At 42.1% G+C, this 27,952-nt stretch overlaps 1 protein-coding gene across 1 annotated transcript in view; it reads left to right on the top strand.

Moving 5' to 3' along the window:
* Nucleotides 1-12,307, top strand: part of SH3BGRL2 (SH3 domain binding glutamate rich protein like 2) — a 38,735-nt gene extending 26,428 nt beyond the window's left edge. The window contains exons 3-4 of the mRNA XM_058801322.1: nt 6,882-6,962; nt 8,075-12,307. Of these exons, the coding sequence (XP_058657305.1) occupies nt 6,882-6,962; nt 8,075-8,089 (96 nt within the window). The 3' untranslated portion in view covers nt 8,090-12,307. The remainder of the gene's footprint in view (nt 1-6,881; nt 6,963-8,074) is intronic.
* The last annotated feature ends 15,645 nt before the right edge of the window (nt 12,308-27,952 follow it).

Raw genomic sequence — 27,952 nt, 5'->3', positions numbered from 1 at the left:
AGAAATCTTAATAAGTGGCAGTAATACTTTGAAGTCACATAGTATTGCACAGAATACAGATGAAGCAGTATTTTGGAACAATATCTAGAAAAAGCCATGGCTGTTGTTAGAGAACAGCCAGGATGAAATAAGTAATTCAGTCTGCTACTGTTCCACTTGGGTCCAAGTTAAAAGATGTGCATGCAGAGCTACTGTGCAGCACGGTCATTTTGTGTCTTTTAGTCATTACCTCGTGTAACAGGCCATAGTTAACTCCCTGATATTTCCATCTCTCCCTTTCTCAAATTCCTGTTGTGGTCTGATTTGATAATATTCTTATCCAAACAATTTGTAAAATGACACAGTGAGCTGGAGGGTGCGCAAAAGGTGGAGGTGACAGCCCTTACCATCCACAGTACTTAGGGATTCTGCCACTTTCTCCCCTGAAGTCTTCTGCCCCAGGTGGGCACTAGGCACTGGATTTGAGGTCTTCAGTGCTTGTCTAAGGGAAGCCCTGCTGCATTTGGACTCCCTGCATTGGAGGTGAGGGATATCAGTTCTTAGACAGTTGATGTCTGTGTACCCTGGCACCATTGCTGCAAGAATGACAAACATCACATCAGCCGGAGTTTGTCCTGTACTGTCCAAACAATAGAGCTGTGGCTGACATCTGCTCCCTTTTATTAAAGCCTTTGTTTCTGGAAGGCTACAACTAGACAGATTACCAAAATAAACATCTGGCCTTTAGCAGAGGAGTAACAAGTTGTTTTGTAGAGTCAATTCTATAAGCTCTTTAAAAATCCTGTGCAGAGATCTTATCAGAAGGTTAGGTAATGAAAACTGTCATGTTTAGCTTGTTCTGTGTTGTACAGACAAGATCTTTTATTTGTATATTTATATAATATTAAAAGAGACTTACACATGCACACACATTCTCCAAGGAGAGCTGTGCTGCGTAAGAGTTTTCCATTGTAATCCTAATCAGATCAGTAAATGAATGTCATCTGTTCTGGAGAACTGAACTGCCCTTTTCAGGGAGGATGTTAGCAGCTCATTCTCAATGGAATACAGTATTAACTCAGTCAGTAGCAAAGTGCTGATTCAATGTGTTTAAATTATGGGTTCCTCACTATTACTTGAAGGAGCAATTATGTCGCCTCTTTTATAAGAACGGAGAGATCGTAATCTTATATTAAAAATATTGACAAGGAGAAGTAAATGAAGCCATTTATTATAATGGTTAATAGCTTCTGAAAAATAAAAGAATTAAAGACACTCAAAAATATATTAAGGGAATTGCAGCAGTTAATAAATAACCTAAAATACAGGAATAACTTTGATTAGATACTTAGATAAGGCAATGTAAAATACACTCACAATATTTGGATAGGTAATCTAAAATACACTCACAGAAGAAACTTTGGAATATTTGAAGAAGTGGAAGCCAATAAGTTAAAGTGACCTGCCAACCCATTAGGATCAAGCCAAGTACAACAGTTACTTCAGCTAAGTCATGGAAAAACATGCCAAGGATGACAGGAAGAAGACCAAATTAGGAAAAGCTTAAAATTTAACTGAGGAAGACCAAGAATTCCCAGAAGACTCCGCCTGCCTATGCATGTAATAAATGATGTAATCCTTGTTTAAAATTGTATAAAAACCCGCTTTTGCTGTACATAATTCAGAAATCCATTTTGTGATTTCTCCGACGCGTCGTAATAAAATACCTCCTGCTTATCTGACTTAGGCTGAGTCTCTTAAGCAGTTATTCTCGCCTTTTGGGGCAAAATTCGGCATCATAAATTTGAAAAGCATGCCAGTGGAGTAATCTATAAGTGTTGTCCAGTAATCAATGCACTTTAAAAATCTTTAGGAAAAGCTATGCAGGCTACATTTGGGTGAATTTCTTGTTTTTTGGCTTCTTGGTGTGGTAAGCAATAAAGATTTGTCTGAGATGTTTAACAAGCTCGCTCTTGTTGCCAACTAAAAGCAAACAGCCACAAAACCAACTTGCTTGTTTAAAGAAACTTACTGGAAAGAATTTTATTCACAGTTGCTGTCTTTAAAAGTTCATTAGATGTAATGTTCTCCTAATTTCAGTGCATTAGTGAAGGTAAAATTGCTAACTGTAAATCTGCTTTGTGTTAGTGTTTTACTTTGATCCAACGCCTTCATGTTTCTGCTATGTTCCTTGAAGCCCAAATAATTATTTATGCTGATCTGCAGTACTGCCTATTTTAACTTTGGTGTGTACTAAATAGTTTCTCCCAGCAGTGACAGTGTTTATTTAAACAATCCTGAGTATACCTGCTTAGCAAAATCCTGAGCCAAATTAATTATGTCAGTGTCTGTAATTACATCACTGCAGTGATCTGGTTTCCAGGAATACATCACACTTAAGGAATACATCACACTTAAGGTCTAGTGATCATCACAGCTGGGAGATCTGGGATGCAGCTGATGCTGTGCCAGCTTGAGCTTTGTAAACTTGGCCATTGGTGTTGAGAGAAGAACTTACCCTGGAAGTGGGATTTCTAAAGAAGAGAGAATTCCCAAGAACCAGGTTTTCCTACTGGAGTAAATTGCATAAAACCCACATGAAGGCCAGAAGAACCTAAGGCATTTGTGTCGGATTTCCTGAATGCTTGTCCAATGTCTAAAAGACTAAGCTGATGTTGGTTTTCTGTAGCATTTGGGCAGTAGATGGTCTTTGGCATTACTCCGTGATGTAGACATTAACAAAGTTCTCCTGTCTTAAAGAGGTGCAAAACAGCTACAACATCTTTTATTTCCAGGGTAAGCTGCAAAAATTCAAACTTTAGAAATAAAGCTGTGGAAGTGTGAGGCTTGGAGGCTTGAATTGTTTTGTGTTTTGGTTTCTTTTTTTTCCCTTTACCATCATGCTTAATGGACAACATCACATGGCCTTGCTAATTATTGGGAGTTGGAACTAGATGATCTTTGAGGTCCCTTGCAGCCCAAGTAATCTTCTGATTCTATGATCATTTTAAAACTTAGTGTGTGATAGACCTTAAGATTAGCATAAATGGCCTTACATTTGTGAGACTGGAGGTCCATCAAGCCTAGTTTTGTCCCAACAGTGGTCATAAGCCTAGGAAAGACCACAAACAAGATATGAAATGGTTAAGTATTTTCCTTGTCGCTAGTTATTTTTCTGAAATAAATGTCACTTTAACATATTTTGTAATTCTTACTACATTTTTCTTTCATGAACTTGAAAGGTTTCTGGTGGAAACCTTTAGCATCTTCAGTATGCTCTGGAAGTGCATTCCATGTGTCCACTAACACATCTAGTACCAAGCGTCCTGCCATCACAGTGAACTTCACAGCCTTCCTAGCCTTCCTCCCCTTACCCTCTGGGGTAACTTTGGTGCTGAAGACCTTTGCAGCCACAGTTTGTCTCTCTATCCCAGTTTAGAGTCACTCAGCAGGAGCTGGGAGAGCAAGCAGAGCTTTAGGCCACACAAGGCCAACAAGATTTTGCTTGTTTATAGGTGAGCTACAGGCAAGCAGCTCACCTACAGTGGCTTCAGTTTATTTTGAACTAAGCAAGAGCCTATTAGGTCAGCTAATCCACTCCCTAGCAGCTCACGGAGCACATCAAATGCTGTGACTGTTGTGGTGTTAAAACAGAGAGGCTGTGTCCTGCTCAGGTTACGTGGTGGGTCATGGACCTGCCTCCAACTTTAAGGGTGAGGAACCATGCCTAAAGCAATCAGCTAGTTATTATCCTGTTGAAAGGCCCTTTCTGCCTTGAAATGGCTTTTTACTTACTTTCTTTATCCTCCTGTCTCTTCTTTATCTCTTTAAACCATCCTGAGATATATTTTTTCCTCCTAACTGGCATTTGTCTTTATTGGTAACATTTCATACCCTCAGTCATGGGATTTATAATCTGTATTTTTGGTTTTTCAACTTCTCCAGAGGGATCGAGCATATCTGCATTGCTGATGATTCACGTGCACTGTCTCCACGTCCTACTAGTTTTAGTGCTCAGTTTTTAGTCAGTTTTGATGTTGCCAGAATTCTATACATTAATGAAGTGTGATTAGCAGTTCTGGAAAGCACCAAGTTCCATAATTTAAAATGCTACAGTCAAAATTATGTTTTACACATAGTTGCCTTATGATGTGGGGCAGTGGGTAGCAGTTTGTTGTACTTGTATATTTTTAGGTAAACTGCTGCTGTCTGAGAGCCTCCCATTGGCAATGGGAGCCCCTTCCCCTGCACAGGGGCAGGACAGCACTGCTCCACTGATGCCAGCAAAGCCACAGCACTCCCTGGGTAGAGCTGCTTGGGACAGTGACAAGAGGGTTGTAGTAACTTGCTGCCAGTAGTGAAGCATGGTGCAGAAAAAGGGAACCTCTGCCTTGCCAGAACCAGTGAATGGTGGTGTCCTTCCTCTGTGGGAGGCAGAGTGTCCACAGAGTTTTCCCAAATGGAATCCATTGGGTCACCAGTAAGTTAGGCTCCTGCTTGGGTGTGAAATTCTCATTTTCACTGAGCTTGTGCTCTTTTCCTTCTTCAGCATACGTCTACTGCTGGTGGCAGTGTGATGTCCTTTATTGAGATTAGAATTTTTATGTCCTCACCCATGGATTTAGTGTCTTTACACATGGCCCAAATCTGCACAGACTTCCTCTCCTTCTAATGGCAAGATCAAAGGCAGGGTGTTTTTGGAGTGTCCTTTATTTGGTCTGTGTTACAGGAAAAGCCAGGGATGCCCACTTTGAACTCCTACCAGTCATGACACAACCACTGAGTCATTGAGATCATACTTCTCAATAATCTCTTAAGAAACTACTCTGCTAAAGGGATTTCTTAAAATTTTTATAGGACTATTATGTATTTTTATAAGATTCTTTGTTTCACATTTGAATATTTTGAGATCACTGATTGTCATTGCAGACATCACTAGGAAAATTCTCCTATTTAAAATTTACTTCTACTTTATCTAAAAGCATGAGGCTTCTTCTCCCCCACCGCCCATGAAAGTAAGTGTCAATAGGATTTAAATACGTTTTGCAATGCAGATATTTCAAAACATCAGGGAGATTGCTTCTGGTGGATAATTTCTTATGGTTCTTAAATATTCAGGTCCTTTTAAAATGAATCAATCCACTGGGTTTTGTGGTCCTTCAAACATAGACTGAGCTCGCTGTTTAACCTTCACAATTTTTTCAGTAAGTGAATCCATATTTGTTAATGGGTAAAAATATGGAAAAAAAACATAGTAAGTCAGGACTTGATAATTCTAAAAGTAAAATGGTAACTAGTACTTGAGGACAGCTTTTTGTTGTTAAATATTAAATTACTTTACAGAGGTTAGGTTAAACAGATGTTGGTGGATTAGCTGAGCATCAGTCATTGTCAGAGCCACAAGTGCAGCCTTTTCTTCATAGTTTCTGAGTCCTTCTCTGCTCTGTTTTTCTTACCAGTTTATTAACAAAGAGTGAAAAAAACATGGTATTACAGTAGTGATACTGCTAAAGCTAATTGAAGTACTGGGATTAAGAATCTTCAGGATAGAAGATTGCCAGCATTTGAAAACAGTGCTGAGAGATGATGACTCACCTGAACAAACACAGAACCTTCCTTGGACAAACTGTTGAGTCCAAGAAGTGTCTGGGGGTTAGTGAAGGCTGCCTGTGGTGCTTAGGAGGGAGAGTGTTCCTGGCAGGGACCCAAAAAGGTGTCTGCCACCGCAGCTGCCTGCCTGCAGGTTGGCTGCTGGTAGTTTACAGGGCTGTAATAGGCATCTTCAGGCATTTTAGACCTGCCCTGATGTTAAAGAAAGGGCTGTGGGCTGTATTCATCCACTGCTGCCCTACCTTCAGCTCCAGAGAGTGTGACTCACTTGTCAGTGGGCCCCATGGAGCGAATGAAGGTTATTTCTCAGGTCGATCACAGGCTGTCTTCTTGTGTGTTGCTTATGTAGCCTGTGTCCCTCATGGGTTTTTATCTGCCTTAGAAGAGTCAGAACAGACCTTTTTAAAGTTTAATATGTCCATGCAGCTTTTGAAGTCTCATTCTTAGAGGTCAAGGGCTTAATAAAACATCCTTCTGCATAGCTTCAGCATTACTTATTACTTCTGTAGGTATTCAGTGATTACATTGTTCCTTTTTAATCCATGGTGCAGTTGGGAATCCTTTCAGTAATTTTTCAGCTTACACCATGGTTTAGTTGATTTGCCTGTTTTACTTGGACTTACTTTCTGGCAATTAATTGTAAATTTTTATTAATTCCTAAGTTAGCATATGCCATGTTTTATGAAGAAAACAATAAAAAGTCATTTGAACTAGGTTTACTCTTTCTACTTATGTCAGCTAATATATCTGAGGCCTGAGGACCATTGTACACTCCTGCTGGCCTTTTGGTGTCTTTCACAGGTGCTTTCACATGGTGAAGCCATGGTCGTGGTTTTGGGGAGGCTGAGGCTGTTTGAATAATTATGCAACTGCACAGTATCCCAGTTCACACTGATATAGCAGTATATCATTGCTGAAATGCTGGTAAAGCATCTCCTTCTAGAGCATCATAAAGGTTTTACGAGAAATTCCGTACTTAAATACCTTTAAAATACACCCCCAGTAGAGTTTCTTTTGATGTAGGTACTTTTGATGCTTATACTTTCCTGTCAAAGAAGTGAGAGATGTTGAAGTTAGAGAATTTATGTGGTTTTCTTCACCCCTGTAGTTTGTAGTTTGTGATATCATTGCAGTTTAGGTTTTAGGTTTGAGTAGGAGAATAGGGGTAAGTATCAGTATTTTTCTGAGCATTACTACATGTTACTCTTTATTCTAATACAGGGTGTGGTAATATCAATAAGGAAAATAGGAATACAAATGTTGACTCATCTTTTCTTCTTTTAATTCTCTAGGATTATGATGGCTTTTTTGAATCAAAGGAGAGCAACACTGTATTCTCTTTTCTTGGACTGAAACCTACTTTGGCATCAAAGGTCAGTGTAGTATTGCAGACTTTTCATGGAATTCTTGACATGTTGAGATTGAATTTTCTTTGATACCTGTGTGGGATGGAGCTCTGTGTTTGGATGCATCCCTTCTGTGAGCCATACTTTGTTCATATCACCCTCGTGCTAGTGAAGTAATTGAGATGGTTGTAAGGAAAAGTAAAGCATTTTAAATGAAAACAAGCATGTACATGGGAGTAATTTGGGACAGCATATAAATTAAGTTCAAAGTTCTCCTTCACATTCTCAATCTAAATTGTAAGCAATTGGCTTGATTATAACAGGAGACAGAACTTAATCACTGGACTTTCTGAAGCCTGGCATAAGGGCTCAGCATTTATTCATTAGGCATTAATTAAGTTAATGCTGAAATGCTGGAGTAGTCAGAACTTACATTAACTTTTTTGAATTCAGTTTTAGCAAACACATATCTAGAGGTCGGAACACAAAGCCAGGTAATATCTTTCTGTTGAGGGCAGTATAACAGAGGAAATTTTATTGCCATATGGAAGTCTGGATACTTCTTCAAACAGATTGTGTGGTGCACCTTTTGGCAATAGATCAAACACAGAGGGGAGGATTTTTCTTTCCTTGGATACTGTAGATATAGATGTATTTGGTGCCAGTACTGTTTCAGGCCTGGGTGGTGGCTCTTGGGTATCTATAGCTCCTCTTCTGCCAGGAATTAATTTATTCCTGGACCCCTTGAGGGACAGCAGTAGGAAGGAACCTCAGCAGAGGACCACAGAAGCAGGTTATTTTGGCAGCCTGCCTCACTTTGTAGTTTGGAGGACTTATCCTAGGAAAAAGATGATGTTCTGACACAATCTGAAATAGCAGCTTCTATGCAGCTCTGTTCCTAGAAAATATGGTGTTGGAGGCCTAGAGAGGTCTCTCTATAAACTTCCTGCTTCAGTCTGGTGGTACTTCAGAGAGATGCGTCCTCAGCTCCTAGGTGGTCTGGGATTAGGGTCACCTTATATGCCAAGGTCACAGGTACGGGAGATGACAATGTATCCATAACATTAATATTATGTCAATAATTAATAATCATATTTATATATTTAATAATACTATTTATTTTTTTCTCTTTTCAATAGGAGTCAGAACCCTAGAAAGCCCATATGAAGTACCAACAAGCACATTCCTGAATGAGTGACTATCCTTCAGCACATAACAGCTTCCCTAATGGATCACTGTGATAGAGCAAACATGTGTCAGTAGTAGTAGTCTGCTTGCCATGAGATGGTGCTCTCCAATAATGTGGAGCTAATAACATGCACATGAAGTAGGATTAAGGCTGGGCTACTCATCTTCCTTTGTAAAAATGCTCACTGTTGATGTTTCACTTTTGTCTTTTGGTTGCTTTTGCAACTGGCCCTGATATTCTAGCAGGCACGTGTGTTTGAGAATAAGGAGTGAAAGTGTAGGGCTTGTATCATTCATGGGTATTCTTATACAGTCACATTCCTTCCCTTTTTTAATTCCTCCCACTACTGTAGTTCAAATGAATAGTTAAAGTGCTGCTGGTTATTATGATGTTTGTGCTGGCTATGATCCAGAAGGTAAAAAGCATCAATCTTGAGCTCTCAGTCTAAGCTAATAACTGCCATATTTTTGCTCTACATTTATTTATTTATTGCGATGTTTATTCTAGATCATGGTTATTTTAAGAGACATGGGCTGCTAATCTTGTTAATGAAGACTTGATTTGTCTAATGATGCACGTTGCAACTGACTGTTTAAAACAAGTTGCTATCATGAAGGAGGTGCCAAAGTGAAATATTTTGACATGTTTCCAAATGCAGGTGAAATGTTCAGTAAATGTTTCCTTGGTGGAAATACTGGGGAGTTCAGAAGAATTAAAGGGGTCTTACAGCTAATGATACTATGAAGTTATCTCTTAAATGAGGAAGTCTTAACACCCAAGGCTGGAGCTCTATAGTTGGACTGTCTTAAAATGAAATTTTGCCAAAACTTCAATTTACCTTCAATAACACACGGCTCCACCACAAGCCACATGAGAGTCAAGGGGGTACTTTGAGAGCCAGGTGTCAGTCCCACGATGGTTAAACACTCCACCATGGTCCAAGAGCATGTCTAACTTGCCTAGCTGTTGTCCTCGTTTTATATCCCCAGATGTGGTGATGTGGAGGTGCCTGGAAGACAGTGAGAAAGCTGAGTGTGTGCTTTGCCAAATGAGGCCAGAGAGGTTGTTCAGTTGTGTAATAAGTAAAGGAAATGGAGATTATTCCAGTGGGACTGCACTGATGCACATAGCAGAACTTAGGCCCATGACTTGCCAATAATTATTACAAAATGCATTCTAGACAGAAGTAAAATTGCATCATGCATTTTGAATCAAATCTGATACATAAATAACAGCTGTGTTGTGATGTGGCTTTTCCTACAGTGATTTCATACTGGCAAGGTGGTGCCACCACAGTGAATGTCCTTGTGTCTTCAGGTAAATGGGACACAGCCACTATGTAGAAAAGCTACTTTGCAATCACAGCATCCCTCAGACTGTGTGGTTTGAAGGAAGCCAGACTTGTAAAAAGTATCAGAAAGCAACACTACCACAACAAAAGCAACACCTGTGAAACAAATCACATGTTCTGCTGGCATCAGTAGTCATGGCATGCCAGACATGTCAGCTGGAAAGGACAGCTGAAGGTCATCTGGTGCATCACTGTCAAAATCAGGCCAAAGAACCACACTAGCTTGAAACAAATAGGGGTTTGTCTAGCAGAGCATTAAGAATATCCAGAGATGAAAATCTCATAACTATCTAGGTAACCTGTGGCATTGCTGCAGTGCTTTCCTAGTGAAAACTTTATCTTTTAAAGTCCAGCTTTGACTCCTAGGCTTTAATTTGAGGCTGTTACCTTTGCTGTGTCTGTTTGGCACTCACAATAAGAGATTGGCACCATTGTTTTTTTAACAGCCCTCAAGATAGTTGTAGGCTATCATTGGGTCACCTCTTAGCCTTCTTCTTACCAGACTGAACAAACCTGGCTGCTCAGCTGAGCTAAAGCGCTAGACGGAGGAAGAGCACACACAGGTTTGAAATCTGTGGCTGTATTTGCTGGTCAAAGTCTTTGCCAGAGCACCTTCTCTAGAGGAATCCTGAACGGGCATTGATGTATGTGCGTACATTTTTAAGAATTATGTTATCTGTGTCAAGGTACTGTGACATTCTTGTAACCAATCCCATATTTTCATGAGACTTGAACTTCACTATAGGAAGGGAATATGATATGAGGTGGAGCTGTACATTGTTAACTTCACCACATTCAGTATAACTATTTCTTAAAAGAAGTTAAAATATTTAACTTTGTAAATGAATAGAGATATAAATGTACGTAATTTTGCAGTTGATTACAGAGAAGCCATCCTGGATTTATCATGTACTTGATACATTGTAAACCTTGAGAACTGCCTGAAGTCCCAGGTCTGAAAAATTTACCTAACTGTATAAGCATATACACATGGGTAATCCTGGATGAAATCCCAGGCTTGCTAATGTGAAAGGAAAAACCACACTGATTTCTCCAGGGATAAAATTAGTTTCACAGAGCTCCTTTTGAATTTTGATAATTGTAGAATAGAAGGCTCTCGTTTAGTGGAGAGTTAGTCTTGTTTCAGCTGTTAAGTAAACCTGGCTTATTTGGCATGTGTGTGGGCATAGTCAGTTGAATGGGGGACAACACTAGCTCCAAAGATATCCTGCTTGCTTGCATGGATTGGCAGTGTAAGTCCCTTAGAATGTGTGCTTTTGAATTATAAATAGCTAGTTAAAAAAAAAGTATATATGTTTGGATGTGAATTTTGTCTGTTGAATGACAGCCTTATTTTTGTAATTAAATCAAGTAGACTTCTAGTTTGTTACATAAGATGATCAGGATTTTTTTAATCAGTTTTGTAGTAATGAAATGTAGCTATCAGGTAACTGAAAAGGTCTGGGGAATCAAGAGACATTTACTGAAAGAAATAGGAAATTCTTAATTCTGTTTAAGATTTTGGCATATAGAGTTATGCTTAAGAACCAAATGATCCCAATTTCTAGCTAATACTGATAACTACCCCACTTTTTCAATGGAGAGCAGTGTGAGTGAAACCTAATCTTTGTACTTAGCTAAAGTTGCTGTGTGGGCTGACGTGCACGTGCACATTCACTGTATCAGTGGCTTTGACAGAGGTGTTTTTGTTTGTGCCACACACTACTGGATAGTGCCTTGCCAGAAAGAGGACTGTTTCTGTGGGGTCTTCTTAGATGTGCTTAAACTTTCAACTGAGAAAGGTGTAGTTTCTATATTGCTAGTTTTTAATAATACAGTAAATTTATTTTGATGCCTGAGTCAAAAGGCACATGCTTTGTAAGACTGAAACAGTTTTTGATGAGTCTTCTGAACTCTTGATTTTTCCTAGGTGACTTTATTTTTTGATTTTCTTTTCCTTTTTGTTGACTCTCTAGAATCAAACTTTCCAAGGGAAGTGAACCTGGAGTAAAGCCCATAAACTCATGTTTACACTTTCTTTAAAATAGTGTCTGATTCTAATGTTTAGCAGCCCAAGTGCTATCACTGAAAGGAAGAGTAGCTGCCAAGCTCTCGGTGGATTTCTTTGTTGTCCCTCCCTGTCCTTTTCCACCATCAGGCCATTTATTTCAGGTGTCCTATTCAGGCAATACCATGATTCAGAAGTAGGACCCTGAAATTGCCTTGTGGCCCTTCATGGAGTTCAAGAGTAGGGTGATCACCAGGAAAATGCCAAATCTCATTATCTTTCGGTAACTTATTCACTGATTTCACACCACCTTGGCATGGACAGTGGGAGGAGGATGGAGTCCCATATGTTCACCCTTCACAGGGAGCCCGAGTGGAGGACCCAGTGCAGAATGCTCCCAGCTTGCTCTGGCACCCTGAGCAGTGGTTCTCACAGGGACCCTTGGCTGGCAGTGGCACGTGTGACACCATGCACCGCTGCTTTCCACAGCACTCCAGCTGCATCGTGGCCTATGCTTCACCCTCCTGCTCCCTAAGGAATTTGGGAGGGAAAACAGAGAACACCTTCTTGAGAGCAGTCCTTCAGCCAGGGCAGATCCAGCTTACTCCCTTCTTGCTGGTCTTGGCTCTTCTCACGTGTGTAATCCTGTCCTGTGTAGGCCTACCTGTGTGCAAAGCTTCCACTCCCAGCCATCTGTAACATCCCTGTGGGGTCACAAACGTGGTGTTCCCCTTCACAGCATCAGTGTTCTGTAACTTGGGAGGGGAGGGAGCATGTTGCATCCTAGGTTGTGTACATGTTATGTATTAAACTCTGTTCATCTAATAAACTGCAATTCAAAAAAGAAATTTGCACTGTGTTGGATGTGCTAAAATAAACAATGAAAAATATGAGTTTAATCTTGTTGTGGCTTGCTCTGGTGGCAGCCTGGTGTTTTGGTTTGGGCAGCCTCTGCAGGTGGAAGCACTGCAGAACTTTTCACTGGGATGGGTGAGCCTGATTCTGTAAGATGTTAATTGGCTTTGAACCCCAGTGGCTGCATGGGAATTGCAATATGTCCAGAATACTTGCTGGTTTGGGGTCTCCCCAGATAAATAGTAATAAAAAAAAAAAAGGGATGATGTATTATCTTCCATTTCTTATACTTGGGTTACCTGGAAATAAACAGCAGATCCTTTGGGGTGGCTTGGACGCTGGGGACAGGAAGTTTTCACACAATGAAGTTTTGTTCCTAGGGTTAAAACCCTCACTGCTTTTTACATCTTGAATGTGAGTTCCTGGTTTGCCTATCCACTTTACCAATCCAGAAAAGCTAATTTAACACATTTTACCGTTTAGCCTGTAACCAAAGGTACAGGTTGCATAATTACAGTTTTCCATTGATTCTCAGTCTAGTAAATAAGTTTTTAATACCTTTTTGTTCCTGTCTAAAACTTGCCTAGTCTATTGTGGTTGCTGCAATGAAAACTCCATTTGTGACTTTTGCTGCACCCTGGAGCAAGGTTCTGAGCCATCTACTTTAGGCAGGATGCATAAAAGAGGTACAGGTGGAATAGGCAAGCCTGAAATGCCTGCAGTGGGATCCTGAGCTGCTGTAGGATCAGTAGCACTGCTCTGAAGTGAGTGGAGCTGAAGTGGATGAGGCCTTATGTTGTGGTGGGTAGAAGCAGATTTTGCTGCATGGGTGGGCAGGATCTTCTTGATTTGCAGAGGAAGCAATGTTCTGTCACCTTGCTGGTGTTGCATCACAGCCTTCACTCTGTGTGAAAACCAGTGGCACTGCCATTCCTCCTACCTGGCTGCTGGGGACCACACTGAGAGCAGAAAGCAGGCAGAGGTCACACAGTGTGGCATGCCTTGCTACATGTGGCTGTCATCCTTCTGTGCATCCCAGCTCTGCCTCTGCTCCCTGTGCCAGGGCAGCGTCAGTGCACAAAAGCGCTTGGAAATCATCACTGTGCTTGTACACATGCAAATGTGTGTGCCAGTCTGTCTGCAGCTCATTCCTACCCCAGGGCAGCCAGTCTGGGCTGATACAAGGTCCTAATGAACTCTCATTTGCTTGATTTGCGTTTCAGGTGCCAGAAGGACTTGCCTAATTCATCCCCTAGACTTCAACCAAGCTGTCACTGCCTTGATGGTCTCACCTGAAGTAGCCTCCTCAGGCTGCATGGTGCAGCACAAGCAAACATTTTGGGTACAAGTCCTCTATATGATTTCTTTAAAGGTGATCATTAAATGTAATTCAGTCCTGTGGTAAATTTGAGAAACAGAAAATGACAGATTTAAGGAATTAACACTCTAAAGAAAAGGTCAGCTGGAGCCTTGAAAATTTGTGTTCAGAGGACAAGAAAGGAATTGTTACATTCTGATTTGGAAACAGGGAGTTGAGAAGCAGACACCTTGAGAAATGTGTGCCAATCTCTAGCTGCCTGGTTTCCCCATCCAGTTTAGCTGTCTACATACATCTAGTTCAGGAGAGGAACCTCACCCTGCAGGGAAAGCACACACTCCCAGGTCCAGGGGTTCTACCCCCTTCAACCCTGCCACACAGCAACCTGTGCTTATCTTTTCCTTTGTACCTCTTTGGAGATCAAGATCAATTTCACTGCAATCAATGGCTATCAAGATGTGAAAAATAAGAGCTGAGCCAGCACCTTCCACAAATAAACCTGGCAGACTGAATTTCTCTGCTGGGAACCCAAAGAAAAAAAATAGCTAAAAACTAGCTTGCGTTTTTTTGCCTTGTTTCTTTGGGTGAGGCACTTCTGGTATCAGCAGGATTTTGCCAACACGTTGCTGTGAAGCACCAGAGTTGAGGGTGTAGAGGACTTCTAGCCCAGATGCCAAGCAAGAGCCATGATTGCTTTTCTGACTCCCAAAGGGACCAGACCCCCACTGCACCTAGGCATGGGGGACTTGTTTCACCAGTGTGAGACTGAAGGGGTGAGGAGCAGATTGGTGCTGGCATGGAGACAAACCTGCAGAAGGTGATCAGGAGCCCAGGGGCAACGCCAGGCAAATAATGAGGAGCTGTAGCAGGTGAGGTTTGCTGAAGATAACAGCTCAGGTTGGTCCCATTCTAGCTGCTGCTACCCCATTACTCCTCTTCATTAAAATACTTTCAGTTCACACCTTCCCAACAGGAAAAGGGTAATTATCAGATTTGATGGTTTCTGCATGCATTCCCAAGATAACCAATTTTCTTCTTTCCTGCCAATCTGTGTGTCAACTTCTCCTTTACAGGGCAAAGCTGTAAAGAGAGCACACACAGTGCTGGATATATGGATACATGGTGTGGGTGCTGCTGTGGGGCTCCAGTCTGCAGCACATAAGCACCAGCCCATCCTTCATTTGCAAAATCCATCCTGTGGAACCTGATATTAAGGCTAACAGCTCTTCCCTTAATTTTCTTTAGATTCTCTGAGTATGCTTAATGAAGGGAGGTAGGAAGAATGTGGGTGTGAAGAGGTCAGCCTTTCAGGTGTGAGAATTAAGAAAGCTGAATCACTCTTGAGCATGATACAAGCAGCACAGTAATGTCAGATACATAACATTTATAATTTAATTGTGGATTTTCTAATTAAAGCTGTATCTGGATGGGGCTCCAGCTTTCCTGCTGCACCTGCTTTGCCCACACACCCATATTGTCCTCTTTCAGCTATTGCCTCATGGCTGTCTGCTGGGAATGGCCCTTGCAGAGTCCTTTGGTGACATCGCCAGCCTGGAGCAGTGACAGAGCCATGAGCCATCTCCAAAAGGCAGGAACACTGCTTGCTGAGATGGCTGTGGTCCCACAAGCACTGCCTGTGACTGGTGCTGCAGAGCCTGTCATCCTGCTGCTGCCCCAGCACACTGCACCTGTCTGTTAATGGCTTTCACTGCTGAACCCAAAGTAATGGTCTTCTACATGAGACTTCTGTTATCATTGCCACTCTTGATATATCCTTCAGCCTGTTTTAATCTCTTGGTTTTCATAGCTTCAAATCCTCTGTTTTTCTTCCTGGTTTCAATGGATGTGCTTTTTTTCTTTTTAGATGTATTCTGTGAGTGGCATAAATTTGAGCTTAAGCCACGGAAGGGCTTTTAGGTCAGAAGAGCTGTACAGCATTGCTGTGAAATATGCTCTTGAGTCATTAAGGTAAATTGCTGTAGCATCAGTGCTGCTCCAGCTGGACTATAATACTTAAGCCCTAAGTGGCCATTTCATGTCCTTTGGAACATTCTTGCTCTGAGCAAAGTGTGATTATCCATCAAACCCACTTATACCTACCGAAACCTGCACAGGGGATGGCATTTCAATGCAACAGATTTCATGGTCTGCATTAAATAATCAGCCTAGAGGAGATTCTTGGGTTACAGAGACAAGTCCTCTGCTGTTTCTGTTGCCACAGAGACTATTTCATAAAACTACACAGCTCCAGCAAAAAGCACAACATTAGGTCTGGGTTAATATTTTTTCCCTGTGGTTTTTTGGCTCTGCTGTGCTAGTTGGAAGGTTGTCTCAAAATCCTGCTTCCCTTGCAGCAAAAACGAAACTCTCTTCCAAATTCCAGCTGAAGTTTATTCATGGCCAGCTTGTCGTCATTGTCCTGGTTGTTCTTTCATTTCAGTAAGTCACCCTTTCAGGAATTACCTGTCATATGAGTTGGTTTCTTCTGCCTTAGCTATGCTTTTGTCAGATAGAAGAAGTGGCTGAGCCATCCCGTTCTCCTGATGGCACCACTGACATGCAGGGCCAATTGAGATCCCCAGGAGGAGATTCCCACTAGTCAATAGCATGGAGTAGCCTCATGAAGCAAGTCCAGAATGAGCTCTTTAATTACTTCAGCTAGCAGAATTTGTAATTAGAGATGATCCTGATACTTGCTCTTGGTGTCTTGGCAGAAGTGTTGCTGTTTAACAGTTTCTCATTTTAGCCCTGATTGAGCTATTGCTCCAATTTAGCATATTTCCAGGCATATTGTGTGGGCAGATGAAAGAACTGTGCTTGCTAAATACATGAATTAAACATTCTCTTGACAGATTTTAACCTTCATTTAATCCAAAGGTGTCAGAAAAATCGATAGCCAGGGATGCGCTCCTTGAACTTACAACAGCTGCAGGAGTGAGATGCAGATCTGGAAAGGACCATGGGTAGCCAGCCATCTTTTAAAACTTTTAAAATTTTATTTCAGTTTAATAGATAGACATAGATATTAAAAATGTTTATAGAGGCAGATCCCAATTCCCCACTAGTTCAAACGAGGACCATGGGCTATCCTTGGCAGACAGCAGCAGCTCCAGCATGAGATCCTGTATGTGAGGGACCCGAGATCTGTTGTGCTCATGGCTCTGTTTGTGAGCTCTGGTGAGCAAGACAAGGGCAGTGGCCACTTTTCCCCAAGCATGTACACAGTCTGTCCCCTTCCTTTCAGCAGCTGAATGCTGCCTACTCTTTCTGCACAGGGCTCAGGCTCTCCCCCTTTCCCTTTCTCTGGCAGTTCTTGCTGCAGCTTCTCATTCACCCCCAGCACAGTGCTGCTGCCTGGATTTCCTAACGTCAAAGCAAAATCACTGCCTTTGCCCCAACAAAATCACTCCTGTGGTGTTTGCTCCAACCTGCTTCCTGCACTCATCTCTCAGCAGGCTCCTATAACTAAATCCCCCGCCTTGTTGTACCATCCTACCTAGGCTTCCAACACATTTACCTGTGTGATTTCCAGTTTTTGCTCCTTGTTTTACACCTTTTTGTACCTTCAAATGCAATCTCTGTGCCACTGTGTCTCCTCTTTGCTTCACATTGGTCTCCCTGCCTTGTGTCACCAGTTGAGAGGTTATGATGACAAATGAGAAGTTTTGGGATATTTTATGAGGGGATATGTAATAAACATACTGATTATCTTTTTTCCCAGGGTAACCAATTGCAATGTACCACTCACCAGAAAACACCTCTCACTGTGGCAGCCAAAAGCCCCCAGAGTAGATGCATCAGGATGGTGCTGTGGAGTTCATGCTCTCCATACCCCAGTGAGATGTATGTTTAATAATAAATATAGTAAGAAAAACACTGTTGGATATGTTCTAAAACCATGGAGAATGAAACATGAAATGTTGACTGCTTCAGCAGCTCTTCCCAGCTAAAGACTGGGGAGAGTTTTGATCACTGTAACTTTACAGGACCTTTACCATGATGACCTGCTCAATGTCCTTTCAGGGTTAGGAGAACCTAAAATTTGTATTAATCTGTCTTCAGGGATGGTAATAGTTAAATCTAGAAAAACATTTCAGGTTTTCTTAGCTTCCTCTATCCCACCCAAATGTATTACAGTATCTTAGCAATGAATTCAACCAATCAGCAGCAGTTATTATAAAAGATGCTCTTACAGACTTAGCACTATAGGGGATCAATAAAGGCAGACTATATAATTGTTGTACCTTTCTGAAGACCTTTTTTTCACATCCTGGGGAATAAAAAGGGAGGTGGAGGGCTGAAAAAAGGTGAAGTTAGAGAATGAGGTCTGTAGTGAATATGGGCTTCACACTGTGCTGGCTGAAGATCTTTACATTAGGGGTGTTTAGAAAAATGTCACTCACTTTCATTGTAGAATAAAGAGATGGAAAACAAGCCAAGGAAATAATTATTTTTTGCATTTTTCTTGAAAGATAAAAGCCCCAAAGAGAGCAGGTACGTTGACATTTTTTTAATGTGTACTTTCAATCACCTCATTTTTCATCAAGAAAGGCTTTGATGGAAAACTATTTTACTGGCAGTTCCATTACTCAGAAGTTCACTTCATATAAACTAGAGCAGGAAGTTGTTGAATTCTCTTCTCTTTCTCCTGCACCTCCTTAGCTATCTGTTGTTGGAAGATCCTGCTGTAACACCCTGATGCACACCCTGGCATGGCGTTCCCCATCTCCATCAGGGATCACCTGCTCACCCCTGAGGAGAGCACAGTGCTCTGGGAAAGCACAGCCCTGTTCTCTTGGCCATCAGGGTTCACCTGCTCACCCCTGAGGAGAGCACAGTGCTCTGGGAAAGCACAGCCCTGTTCTCTTGGCCGTGGGGATGATGCAGCAGTGCATAGTGAGGCACCATGTTACCAAGGAGTGGTAACCCATGGGAAAACTGGAAACTGGCCTTTTCAAAAAGTGGAAGTAATGGATTTGCATCTTGGCTTGCTTTGGAGGATGAATTCCTTTGGTGCTGCCACGAAGTGTCAGTCCTGTGTCAGAGACAGGGAAGCCAGGGAAAGGGAAGGAGGGAAGAGCAGGGCCCAGCCATGACGGGGTGGGGTGGAAGCAGGGAGTGGGATGTGCTGGCTGTCACTGACATCTAGAGGACAGCACAGACAGTCTGTACATTGTGAAACATGAGGTAACCAAACCCCGAGTGTGGTGAGCATTCCCTGGCCCGGCACCACTCACAGGCACAGAGATACTCGCAGCTGAAACTTGCTGGCTTTCCATACTCATGCCACCTTTAAGTATTTTACCCATTTGAACACAGCGTGGCATCTTTTCCTGTCTGTGAGGCACCAGCTATTTCTGTGGGTGCCTTCTTCTTCCTCTCCCCAGCAAACACAAAATTTGAGCCTGACCAAACCAAGTCACAGCAGCAGAAGTTCCATCACAGGGAGCACACTGGCAGAGCCATCACCCCATCACCCCCTGTGGCTTTGCTCAGCCCATGGGCTTTGCTCAGCCAGGTGAGGAAGGCCAGGGGCTGACAGAGCCCTCTCTCTCCAATGCCAGCTCCATGGGCACGTGCTTAGCACCCTGTGCTGACTGCAGGGTCAGCAGGGGGCTGTGGGGTGCTGTAGGGTAAATCCCCACCACAAGGTGTGTTTCCTGCCCCACTGGACTCTGGCAGGGGGCTGGATGGAATCCATCTGCTTGCAGGAGCATCCAGGAGCATTGTGTGATCCTGTTGTCATCCATTTGCATTATGAGCACTTTATGCCTGCCTACAAAGAACATGTTGTTCAAGCCTCTGTTAGTTCAAGATAAGGCAGCTTTTAAAATTAAAGAAAATAAGTAGGGGTTCTCCTGATAAATTAGCTTTAATTTTAGAGACGTATATTCAGAGTAGGCTCCTCTTGTTGGCACAGCTGAAGAGAAAGAAAATAAAAGTTATTACAGACAGACCACCTTCTCTGTGTCTTTCTGCCAACACCATGTTTTTGCAGATGTAGAAAACAACAGGAAAGGCTCAAACAGCAATTCCTTCAATTTCCAGGAAGCTTTAGAGGGATTATTTTTAGCTGTTTGCTGCTCCTTGGGCCAGGATTGATTCTTTTGCCCCAGGAGAGAGCCAGTAACCACTTCAAGCCAAGGAGCTGCTTCTGCATCAACAAGAGCAGCATCAGCAATGATAAAGGAGTCATTATACCACTTGTGAGGCCACACTTGGAATGCTGTGTTCAGTTTTGGTCTCCACTAGGCAAAAAGAGAGGTGGGCAGGGTGGAGAAGAGCCACAAAGATAATTTAGGAAGTAGAAAAACGTCATATGGGGAAAAGGATTTGTTCAACCTTGAGAAGAGAAGGAAGACACTATTACCATGCTCCAGTGTTTATAGGGTTACTATAAAGATGGAGACTCCCTTTTTACAAGGAGTCACATTGAAAATAGATGGGGTAAGAAGTAAAAGTTAATCCTAAGGAGACTTTCACCAGAGATGTAAGGAAAATTTTTCACAATGAGAACAATCAGCCATTGGAACAATCTCTCCAGGGTAATGGTGGATTGCCTAGCATTAGACAGTTTAAAGATTTGGCTGGACAGTGTCCTGAACCATCTTGCCCAGGCAATATTTCTGTCAGGAAAGGTTGAACCAGATTGTCCATGAGGTCCCTTCCAACCCAATGTTCTCTGATTTTATGATTCCTCCCAGGGTAGCAGCTCAGCACTCTGTTTAGAATCACATCAAATTGGCACATACAGGGTTAATTTCACAGGCTCACAGATTACCCTACACCTTGATTTTTCAGCTCCCCTGATCAGTCTGTCCTCATAAAGAAACTGAGAAGATTAGTAAAAGGATGAGTAAACTGTTTTGCACAAAACCAATAAAAATTTTTAGAGGGATTTTAATTGAGTGCTGCATTTAATTAGCTTTTCCCATGCTTTCAGCTTTGCTCTCTGGATTTACAAGGCTGAGCTCAGTGAGAGCAGGTAGGGCAGTATGTGTAAGCTGTGCCACTGCTTCCAGCAGCTCTGCACGCTGGCTCTGGTCAGCCATCCCCATTGCTGCCTGCTTCCCTCCTGGCGAGGCTCCTGCATTTGCTTTTGCAAGCATTGCATCCCAGTGGTTGGCATTTGCAGGTACTCATTTTATTTCACTAGATTGATGAAATATCTTCAGCAAAAAGGAGTCAACAGTGAGCATGGTCCTCATGTCTGTAGTGATAGAAATGGCATTTCTGGTTCTCCTGCACACCATGTCAGGAAAAGCAGACAAACACAACAAGAAGAAAGTAGGAAAACCTGCTCATCTGCAGTGAAAGCATGTTGTGTGTGGAAAGTAAATTGGGCAGTGGACACCTGATGGTGCTTCAGTAGAGCTGAATGACATGGGGATTGACTTCACAAAGCTTTAAAATTGAAAAGTTGTGCCAGTTATGCCCTGCATCAAAACTTCCAAATATTTATTGTTTCATGCTATAAACCAGTCAGCAGTCTATCAAGGAAATTTCTTTGGTAGATGGAGAAAGGTGACTTTGTTCCTCCTCCCTGTTCCCCCAAACAGTGAGAGTGTCATTTGCTGTTTCAGCACAGACCCTAGTGAAGTGAAGGAGGTGTTTGGATGATGTAGAAATGGCCCTAGGTTAGGTGACATCAACCCCTGGGACAGGAGCCACCTCTTTGGAGCCCAGAGCATGAGAATGATGCTTTGGGGTCTGTTGTGCACCATCTGAGACAGCTGGTGTGGAGGACAGTGCCTCCATGACCAGGGAACACTGGTGGAGGGAAGTCCAGGGGCTCAGCTCAGTGCCACGCAGGGACACCCCAGCAATCAAGCCAGTTGCTAAAGGAAATCAATTTTAAAAGCAGATGGTTTAATTAGAGCACTAAGCTCCCTCGTTGTAATGCTATGTCTCCAGATAGTTGTACTGTTTTATTAACAAGAATCTTGTACTTATTTCTTTCCTGTTGACAGATGCTTTCATCAGGGTTATATAAAGTCCCGTTTTCATCCCTACTTTGCCTAGAAATAGATTAAAGAAAAGCTGAAATACAGATTAATAATTATATGCAGAGTGAAATATTATCCACATGCATTTTTCAAGTAAAAAAAAGCAATTTTAAGCCAATTGCCTTATTGCTCCACAGCAGTATGTGCTTGCCTAGGAGTGGTTTCTCCAGGGAAGCAGCTGTGTTACTGAGGCTGACAGGAGCTCTGTGCCACTGAGGGAGAGGCAGAGTGAAATACCTCTCCTTTCACAGGCTCACAGAAATGGGAAAATTCCCCTCAGAGAATTTCAGTGCTGCTGCTGTCAAGTCAGAAAATTAGGCTGCAATTAGACAGGCCCCTGTGAATCTCTGGTGCTTCTCCTACACACTTTACTGAGCAGCCAGACTGAAACTATGTAGGAAGACACAAGTTCACCAAAAGTCCTGGGGTAAAGTTGGCCCTCCTCATTGCTGGGTTCAAAGATGCTCTTGCAGGAAGCAGAAGCTTGCCATCAATGGTGCTCCTGCATGCTTGCTTGGCTGTGTAGGCAGAAGGACCAACAGATGGACAGGTGCATCTTGAAAACAGCACTGAGCTTTCTCACAACCCAAACCACCCAAAGCACAAGCTCTGTTACAGCAAACCATGGTCAGAGCAGCCACAAGACCCAAATAGCACTGCTCTCAATTGTTTAAATATTGGTTATGACCCTTCAACCTTAGGGATTCCATCATGATCACAGCAACTCTACAGATGCCCCCACCTCATCAGTGGTGTTACCACTGGATAAGTGGATAAGTGTTTCATCATTCTGTGGACATTAGCTGCAATCCAAAAGCTAAATTCATCCTTTAGCCTTTCATTCAGTTTAGAAAACATACTAATGTAGTTAACTCAATTTAAGATGAAATGGATGGATGTAGCTTAGCTCAATTTAAGATAAGTAAATGAATTTTCTTATGTGCACAAGGTATCAAAGTTCTCATTACCTCAAATGGACAACTACAGAAGGCTGCTTGAATGCAGGTATTTGGCTGTCTAATGCTGGACCCAAATTCTGTCTTCTGTGGAAAAGATAAGAGAGCTCCATATTCTATCCCATGTCCATCTCCAATGCACCAGTGTCACAGCTCCCAGACCTCCAGGGACACCCTTTCTTTTTGCTTGTTCTACTACAATTACCCAAAACTTTGCTGTAGTCACTGTGAGGCAAGATTTTGGGGATGGAGGAAAATTAGAAAAAATCTGCTTAGAGTAATTTTAGAAGTTCCGCCTTTTAGTGAAAAAACTAATTTATGCATAAAATGAAAGACCAGTTGAAGAAATTTGGTCTTACAAGAACTTTGAAGGTCTCAGCTGAGCTTAAGATTTTCTCCAAACCTGGATGTTGGCATTTCTTATTGACTGAAAATGCTCATATTGCTAAGAAGATACTAACCTGGTTGTGCCTGATTTTACATATAAAAAAAGAGCAGAACATCCTTGAATTCTTCTTCAGGGAAGGACAAGACAGGTCAGGGAATGGTACAATCTCAACATTCCCTAAGAAGTTGCTTTTCACAAACTGCATTAAATAAACAATAAGCACTATATGTTGCAGGCTCTGTGGTTTAACTAAAAGAGGCCATAACCCTCTCGAGTTTACAAGTGCTTTGAATGAGCTAAAGTAGTTTGGCTGACATCTGCTTTTGCAGCACATTTCCCATAGCATCCAGCTATTCCAGTTTATTCATAATTAAATCACAACAGAGACATCTGCTTTAAAAGTGAAAGTAAATCTTCCAAAGCAGTTACAGCTGCATGGTCTTGATATCTTTTTTTTTACAGCAATGGGACCATCTTCCTTTCAAAATGGTCTTTAATTAATCTCCTTCTTCCAACTACCTCTATAAATACTACCATTGTCTATAGTTTGTCACCACAGTAGAAAACTGAACTAGAAACAACACAGAAGGACCTTTTAGATAAGATTACAGGGAATGCAGCTGTGGCAGAAGAGGAAGGAGCAGGAGTGGCACAGAGCTTAGCATAAATGTCTCTGACACGAGCAATGATAACCTTTAAAAATGTTTCCTATGAAGTAGAGATCAGGAAACAATATAATCAGATCTTTACTGATATCAGGTAAGAACATAAGCAGGTCTTTATTGATACCAGATAATAAAAAATCCTCTTAGAGAGAAAATGCTTACTCAGGTTTTTCTGCTTAACTGGCATTTCATCTGGTTTAGGTGTTGGGAAGGGAGATCAATCAATGGAGCAAATGACTCCTTTCACACAGGCCAGCTGTCTTCATAAAATGTTTTATAAATTATAGGAATAAAAGTAAAATCCTGTTCATCTGTGCTTTTGTAGTAAATCATCACCCCCTGTTTTCAATTGTTGCACTTCTGTTTAAAAGAAAGCCCAGATTTCTTCTGTGTTTTCCTTTACCCTTTCAGCAGGTGTCCTGATTACAACATCCTATTTTTGTGTTCACAAAATTACTTGTCTTGAATTGGCAGCCAGGGCCTGAGAAGGGAACTGACTGGCTGTAGGGATAAGAGAGGTCTCCCAAAACTTGTATTCCTATTAAAATTATTACAATAAATGGTTTAACACCTCTGAGAAAAATATCTACAAATAGAAAATAACTTTTCCCAGATACTTAGAAAGGAAAATTGCATTTTCCCCATCAGGTGTCAAGCAAAGCAGCAAAATGCTTTGGTTTTCTTCAACCTCTTTTTAGCTAAATCCAGGTTTGGTCCAGTCTCAGCAAAGCTGTGTCACCCAGAAAATTTGTTTCCTCCCTGAAACAAAGCAGCAGCTTGCAGACCTGCTCAAGCACAAACCTTGACACAGACAAACCCACCTCCAGCAGTGGCAGATCCAGGCAGACCTGAGCCCCAGAGACATTTGTGCAGCCTCCAGTCAACAGGAGGTTGTTGCTGTCCCTTGTCCTGCCCCTGCTGTGGTGCCCAGACTGGTGTGCTCAGGCTGGGCGTCCCTCCAACACCAGGGAAGCCTTGTGGTTACAGAGGATGAGATGGTGTTGGGATGATGCCTTTGCAGGAAGCAGGATGGTGTCCCAAGGACACGTTCATGACTTGTGAATGGGAAGGGAAGGGAGATAAGGATGTGCTGTGAACCCCATAAAAACAGGGTGAGAAAAACACGTTCCAGGAGAAGATTTATATAAGACAGTGCTTGAGGTTACTTGAAACTGAATAGGGGAATCAAGACATAGGTGAGCCATCATGTCTCAGAAAGCATACATGACAAGCCAGCTGAAACTAGTATGAACCAGGTAATTCAAGGGGAATTCAAGATCTTTTGGGGTACTGAACCTTGTAAGGGCAGCTGTGCCTAGGGAATGGAATAATTAATGACATTTAATGCTGAGATTGTAGTGGTATCAGGTATTTGGAAATAAATGCAGCAAAACAGGGATAACCAAGCAGTTTGTCTGGGAGGAGACTGGGTGGAGAAAGGTAGGCAGGTGAAAAAAAAACAGAATATGGGAGGGGGGGTGGAAATGGAGAATGAGTCAATAAACCATCCTGTGAACATCAGGAGCTGGGATATTCACTGGCAGGAGCATGGACACCATTCAGGCAGTGCTGAAGCTGATGTGCACATCTGAAGCCCACCAGAGTGCTGAAGGAAACACCCTGGATGATCCACTGGATTCTCCATCAGTCCAAAGGATTTATGTGGGAGGTTATAAGAGGGTGGAAGTGTACTACAGTGACACCTGGAGTGGGAGGGCACACAGAGGAGTGGCAGAGCTGGAACACCTTGGAAATTACCCACGTGTGATCTGTCAATCTGTTAGAGTTTTCCATTACATTTGTCAGCCTCATAAACAGGTAGATAAAACTGCAGTCATCCAATGGAAAAAAATCACTCTGTTATCACCCATCCTAAATATAAAAATAATAAAATTATATTGCCTACTCTAAAAATGAAGAAAATAAGTATTTCATGAGGCTTTGAACATTGTCTTTGTTGTGAAAAATACATCTTTGCATTAAATAGGTGTTTCTTAATGCAGGGGTGGGTAAGGTGAAACATTTGTTGACAGATCCATTGTTAACTTGGCTTTTCCTCTTTACAATGAATCATGATGAAACGTGTATGGATTGAGAAAGTGACAGAGTAGTGCTCATCACTTAGGAGCTGGTTTATGAACAAATAATGCTGGACTGTTCCCTATTAACCAGCTGTTCTGGCAGATAATAGTTCAGCTCCAAGCACTGTCTTATCAAGAATGGAGCAGCCTCTGCAGCCTTGCACATCTCCACAGGCCTGGGAGGGCAAAACACAGAAGGGCTCTCACTGGGTTAAGCACTCAGAAACTCTCCAACTGCATCCATAATCTGCTTACTGGCTAAGCTGGTTGGGAAGCAAGGGGCTGAGATTCTGCTGACCTTGCCCCAGGGGTCATCTCAGTCCACACAAATTTCAGAGGGTCTCAGACTGCAAAGGCAGGGTGCTGGCCCTGCTCAAAATTATTGTTACTGCATCAGAGATGTGTGGTTGCCTTGTCTGCATAAGCATTTAGAAGAAATATGGGTGTGAAACTGATGATAATCTGCTGTAATTTGGGGAGTTTAACAAAATTGACAAAAGACAAAAAATGGTTGCAGGAAAAATCAAATGTCTATTTTCCAGCAGAACTAATAACACTAAATGCAGGTAAAGGCCAGGGATTTCTTTTCCATGGTGCTCATTGAATGCCCTAAAGCACAAAGTTTCCTGTACATTATATTATATTTAGATTGAATATATATATATATATATATGTGTGTGTGTGTGTGTGTGTGAGTGCGTAAATTTTAAGGGACTATCTGGATGGAGTGGACTAGAACTATGTCTCTATCTTGAAAATTCAGTATGATATGATGCATTTTCATATTTGTTCAAGTTATCTTTAAAAATATTCATTATACAACCTTTTGTATCCTCAATTTGAATATTTATCTATACTTCAGAAAAGAACACTAACACTGACCATTTACTTGGTGTAATATTAGGTCTTTTATAGTTCCTTTTCCCTTCAAGGATGAAGCCACATCCAATCCCAGGTGTTTCTAAGGTCTGGTTTAACTGGAAAAGATCAAGGCAAAGAAGGTATTAAGGACACTGGCTTTTTTCTTCACCTTCCAGAGATGAAGGTGTGTCTAACCAGCCTGTAAATCTCTGAATCCTCCTTCTTACCCGGCTTGAAGACAGGACTCACATTTGTTTTCTTCTAGTCCTCAGGATCCTCTCCCAGTTGCCATGACCTTCCAAAGACAACCAGGATTGACCTTGCAATGACACTGGCCAGTGCCCTCAGCACTGATGGGTGCATCACCAGGTCCCATGGACTTGTGTGTGCCCAGCTCCTTGAAATGATACCTGACCTGGTCTCCCTTGCTCTAGACTTTCCCACCGGCCCTGGGAACCTGGGATTCCTGAAGAATGGTTTTACCCATAAATACCAAGGAAAGAAGGCATCAAGCTTGGTTTTTCCCTTTTCCTCTGTCACCAGTTCTCCTGTACAATTCCTCAGCAGGCCCATATATCTCCTGCCTTTCTTTTTCTGGTGATACAGTTGAAGAAGCCTGTTGCATTATGCCCCTCACTGGATTCAGTTTTGGAGAGTTTTAACTGTCCACATCTCCTTCCACCTGTGCTGTGTCTTTTTTCCCCTGGTTTTGAAGTGGTATCGTTCCTGCAAATAAAGTAAAAAGCAAAAGAAAATTAAACATTCTAGCATTTATATTTCTTATCATTTTTTTCTTATCATTATTACAGAGTAATGAATTTCACATTTGTAGGAGATCAGCAGAGTGAGACTGTCAGCTATGTCTGTGTTGCAGTGGCCAGGCATGGATGACCATCACACTTCTGCGTCTTGAAGGACCTTCTGGGGTTTTTTGCCATCTCATAGAGTTTCCTACAGGAAGCATTGCTGTTGTCTGTGATGCTAGCTCCACAAATTCCCCCTTACAAATGCCTTTGGTAGAGACTTGTTCCCCTCCATGGCTTTTCCATCCCTCAGTTTGTTGACACTGCAGGAGTGTAGCTGCTCCTCACCTCCCTGGTCCTGTTTGCAGTGTGGCCCCCAGTGAGCAATGGCAGAATGGAAGTCAGAAAATGAACTGGAGAAAGGGAATGATGGAGCAGAGAAGAAGCTCCTGATTTGAGCAGGACTAATTGATCCAGCTTTGCATGAAGCCAGTCTATTATGCAAATCTGGTTTTGGATGGCAGCTACTTTTTCAGAGAGTGAAGAAGTTGCCAAAAATTCGAGATGTTTTGAAGGATTGTTGTTTTTATCCTATT

This window comes from Ammospiza caudacuta, chromosome 3 (assembly GCF_027887145.1).
Source record: "Ammospiza caudacuta isolate bAmmCau1 chromosome 3, bAmmCau1.pri, whole genome shotgun sequence".
Taxonomy (NCBI): domain Eukaryota; kingdom Metazoa; phylum Chordata; class Aves; order Passeriformes; family Passerellidae; genus Ammospiza; species Ammospiza caudacuta.
This window is presented reverse-complemented; position numbering and strand designations above follow the sequence as displayed.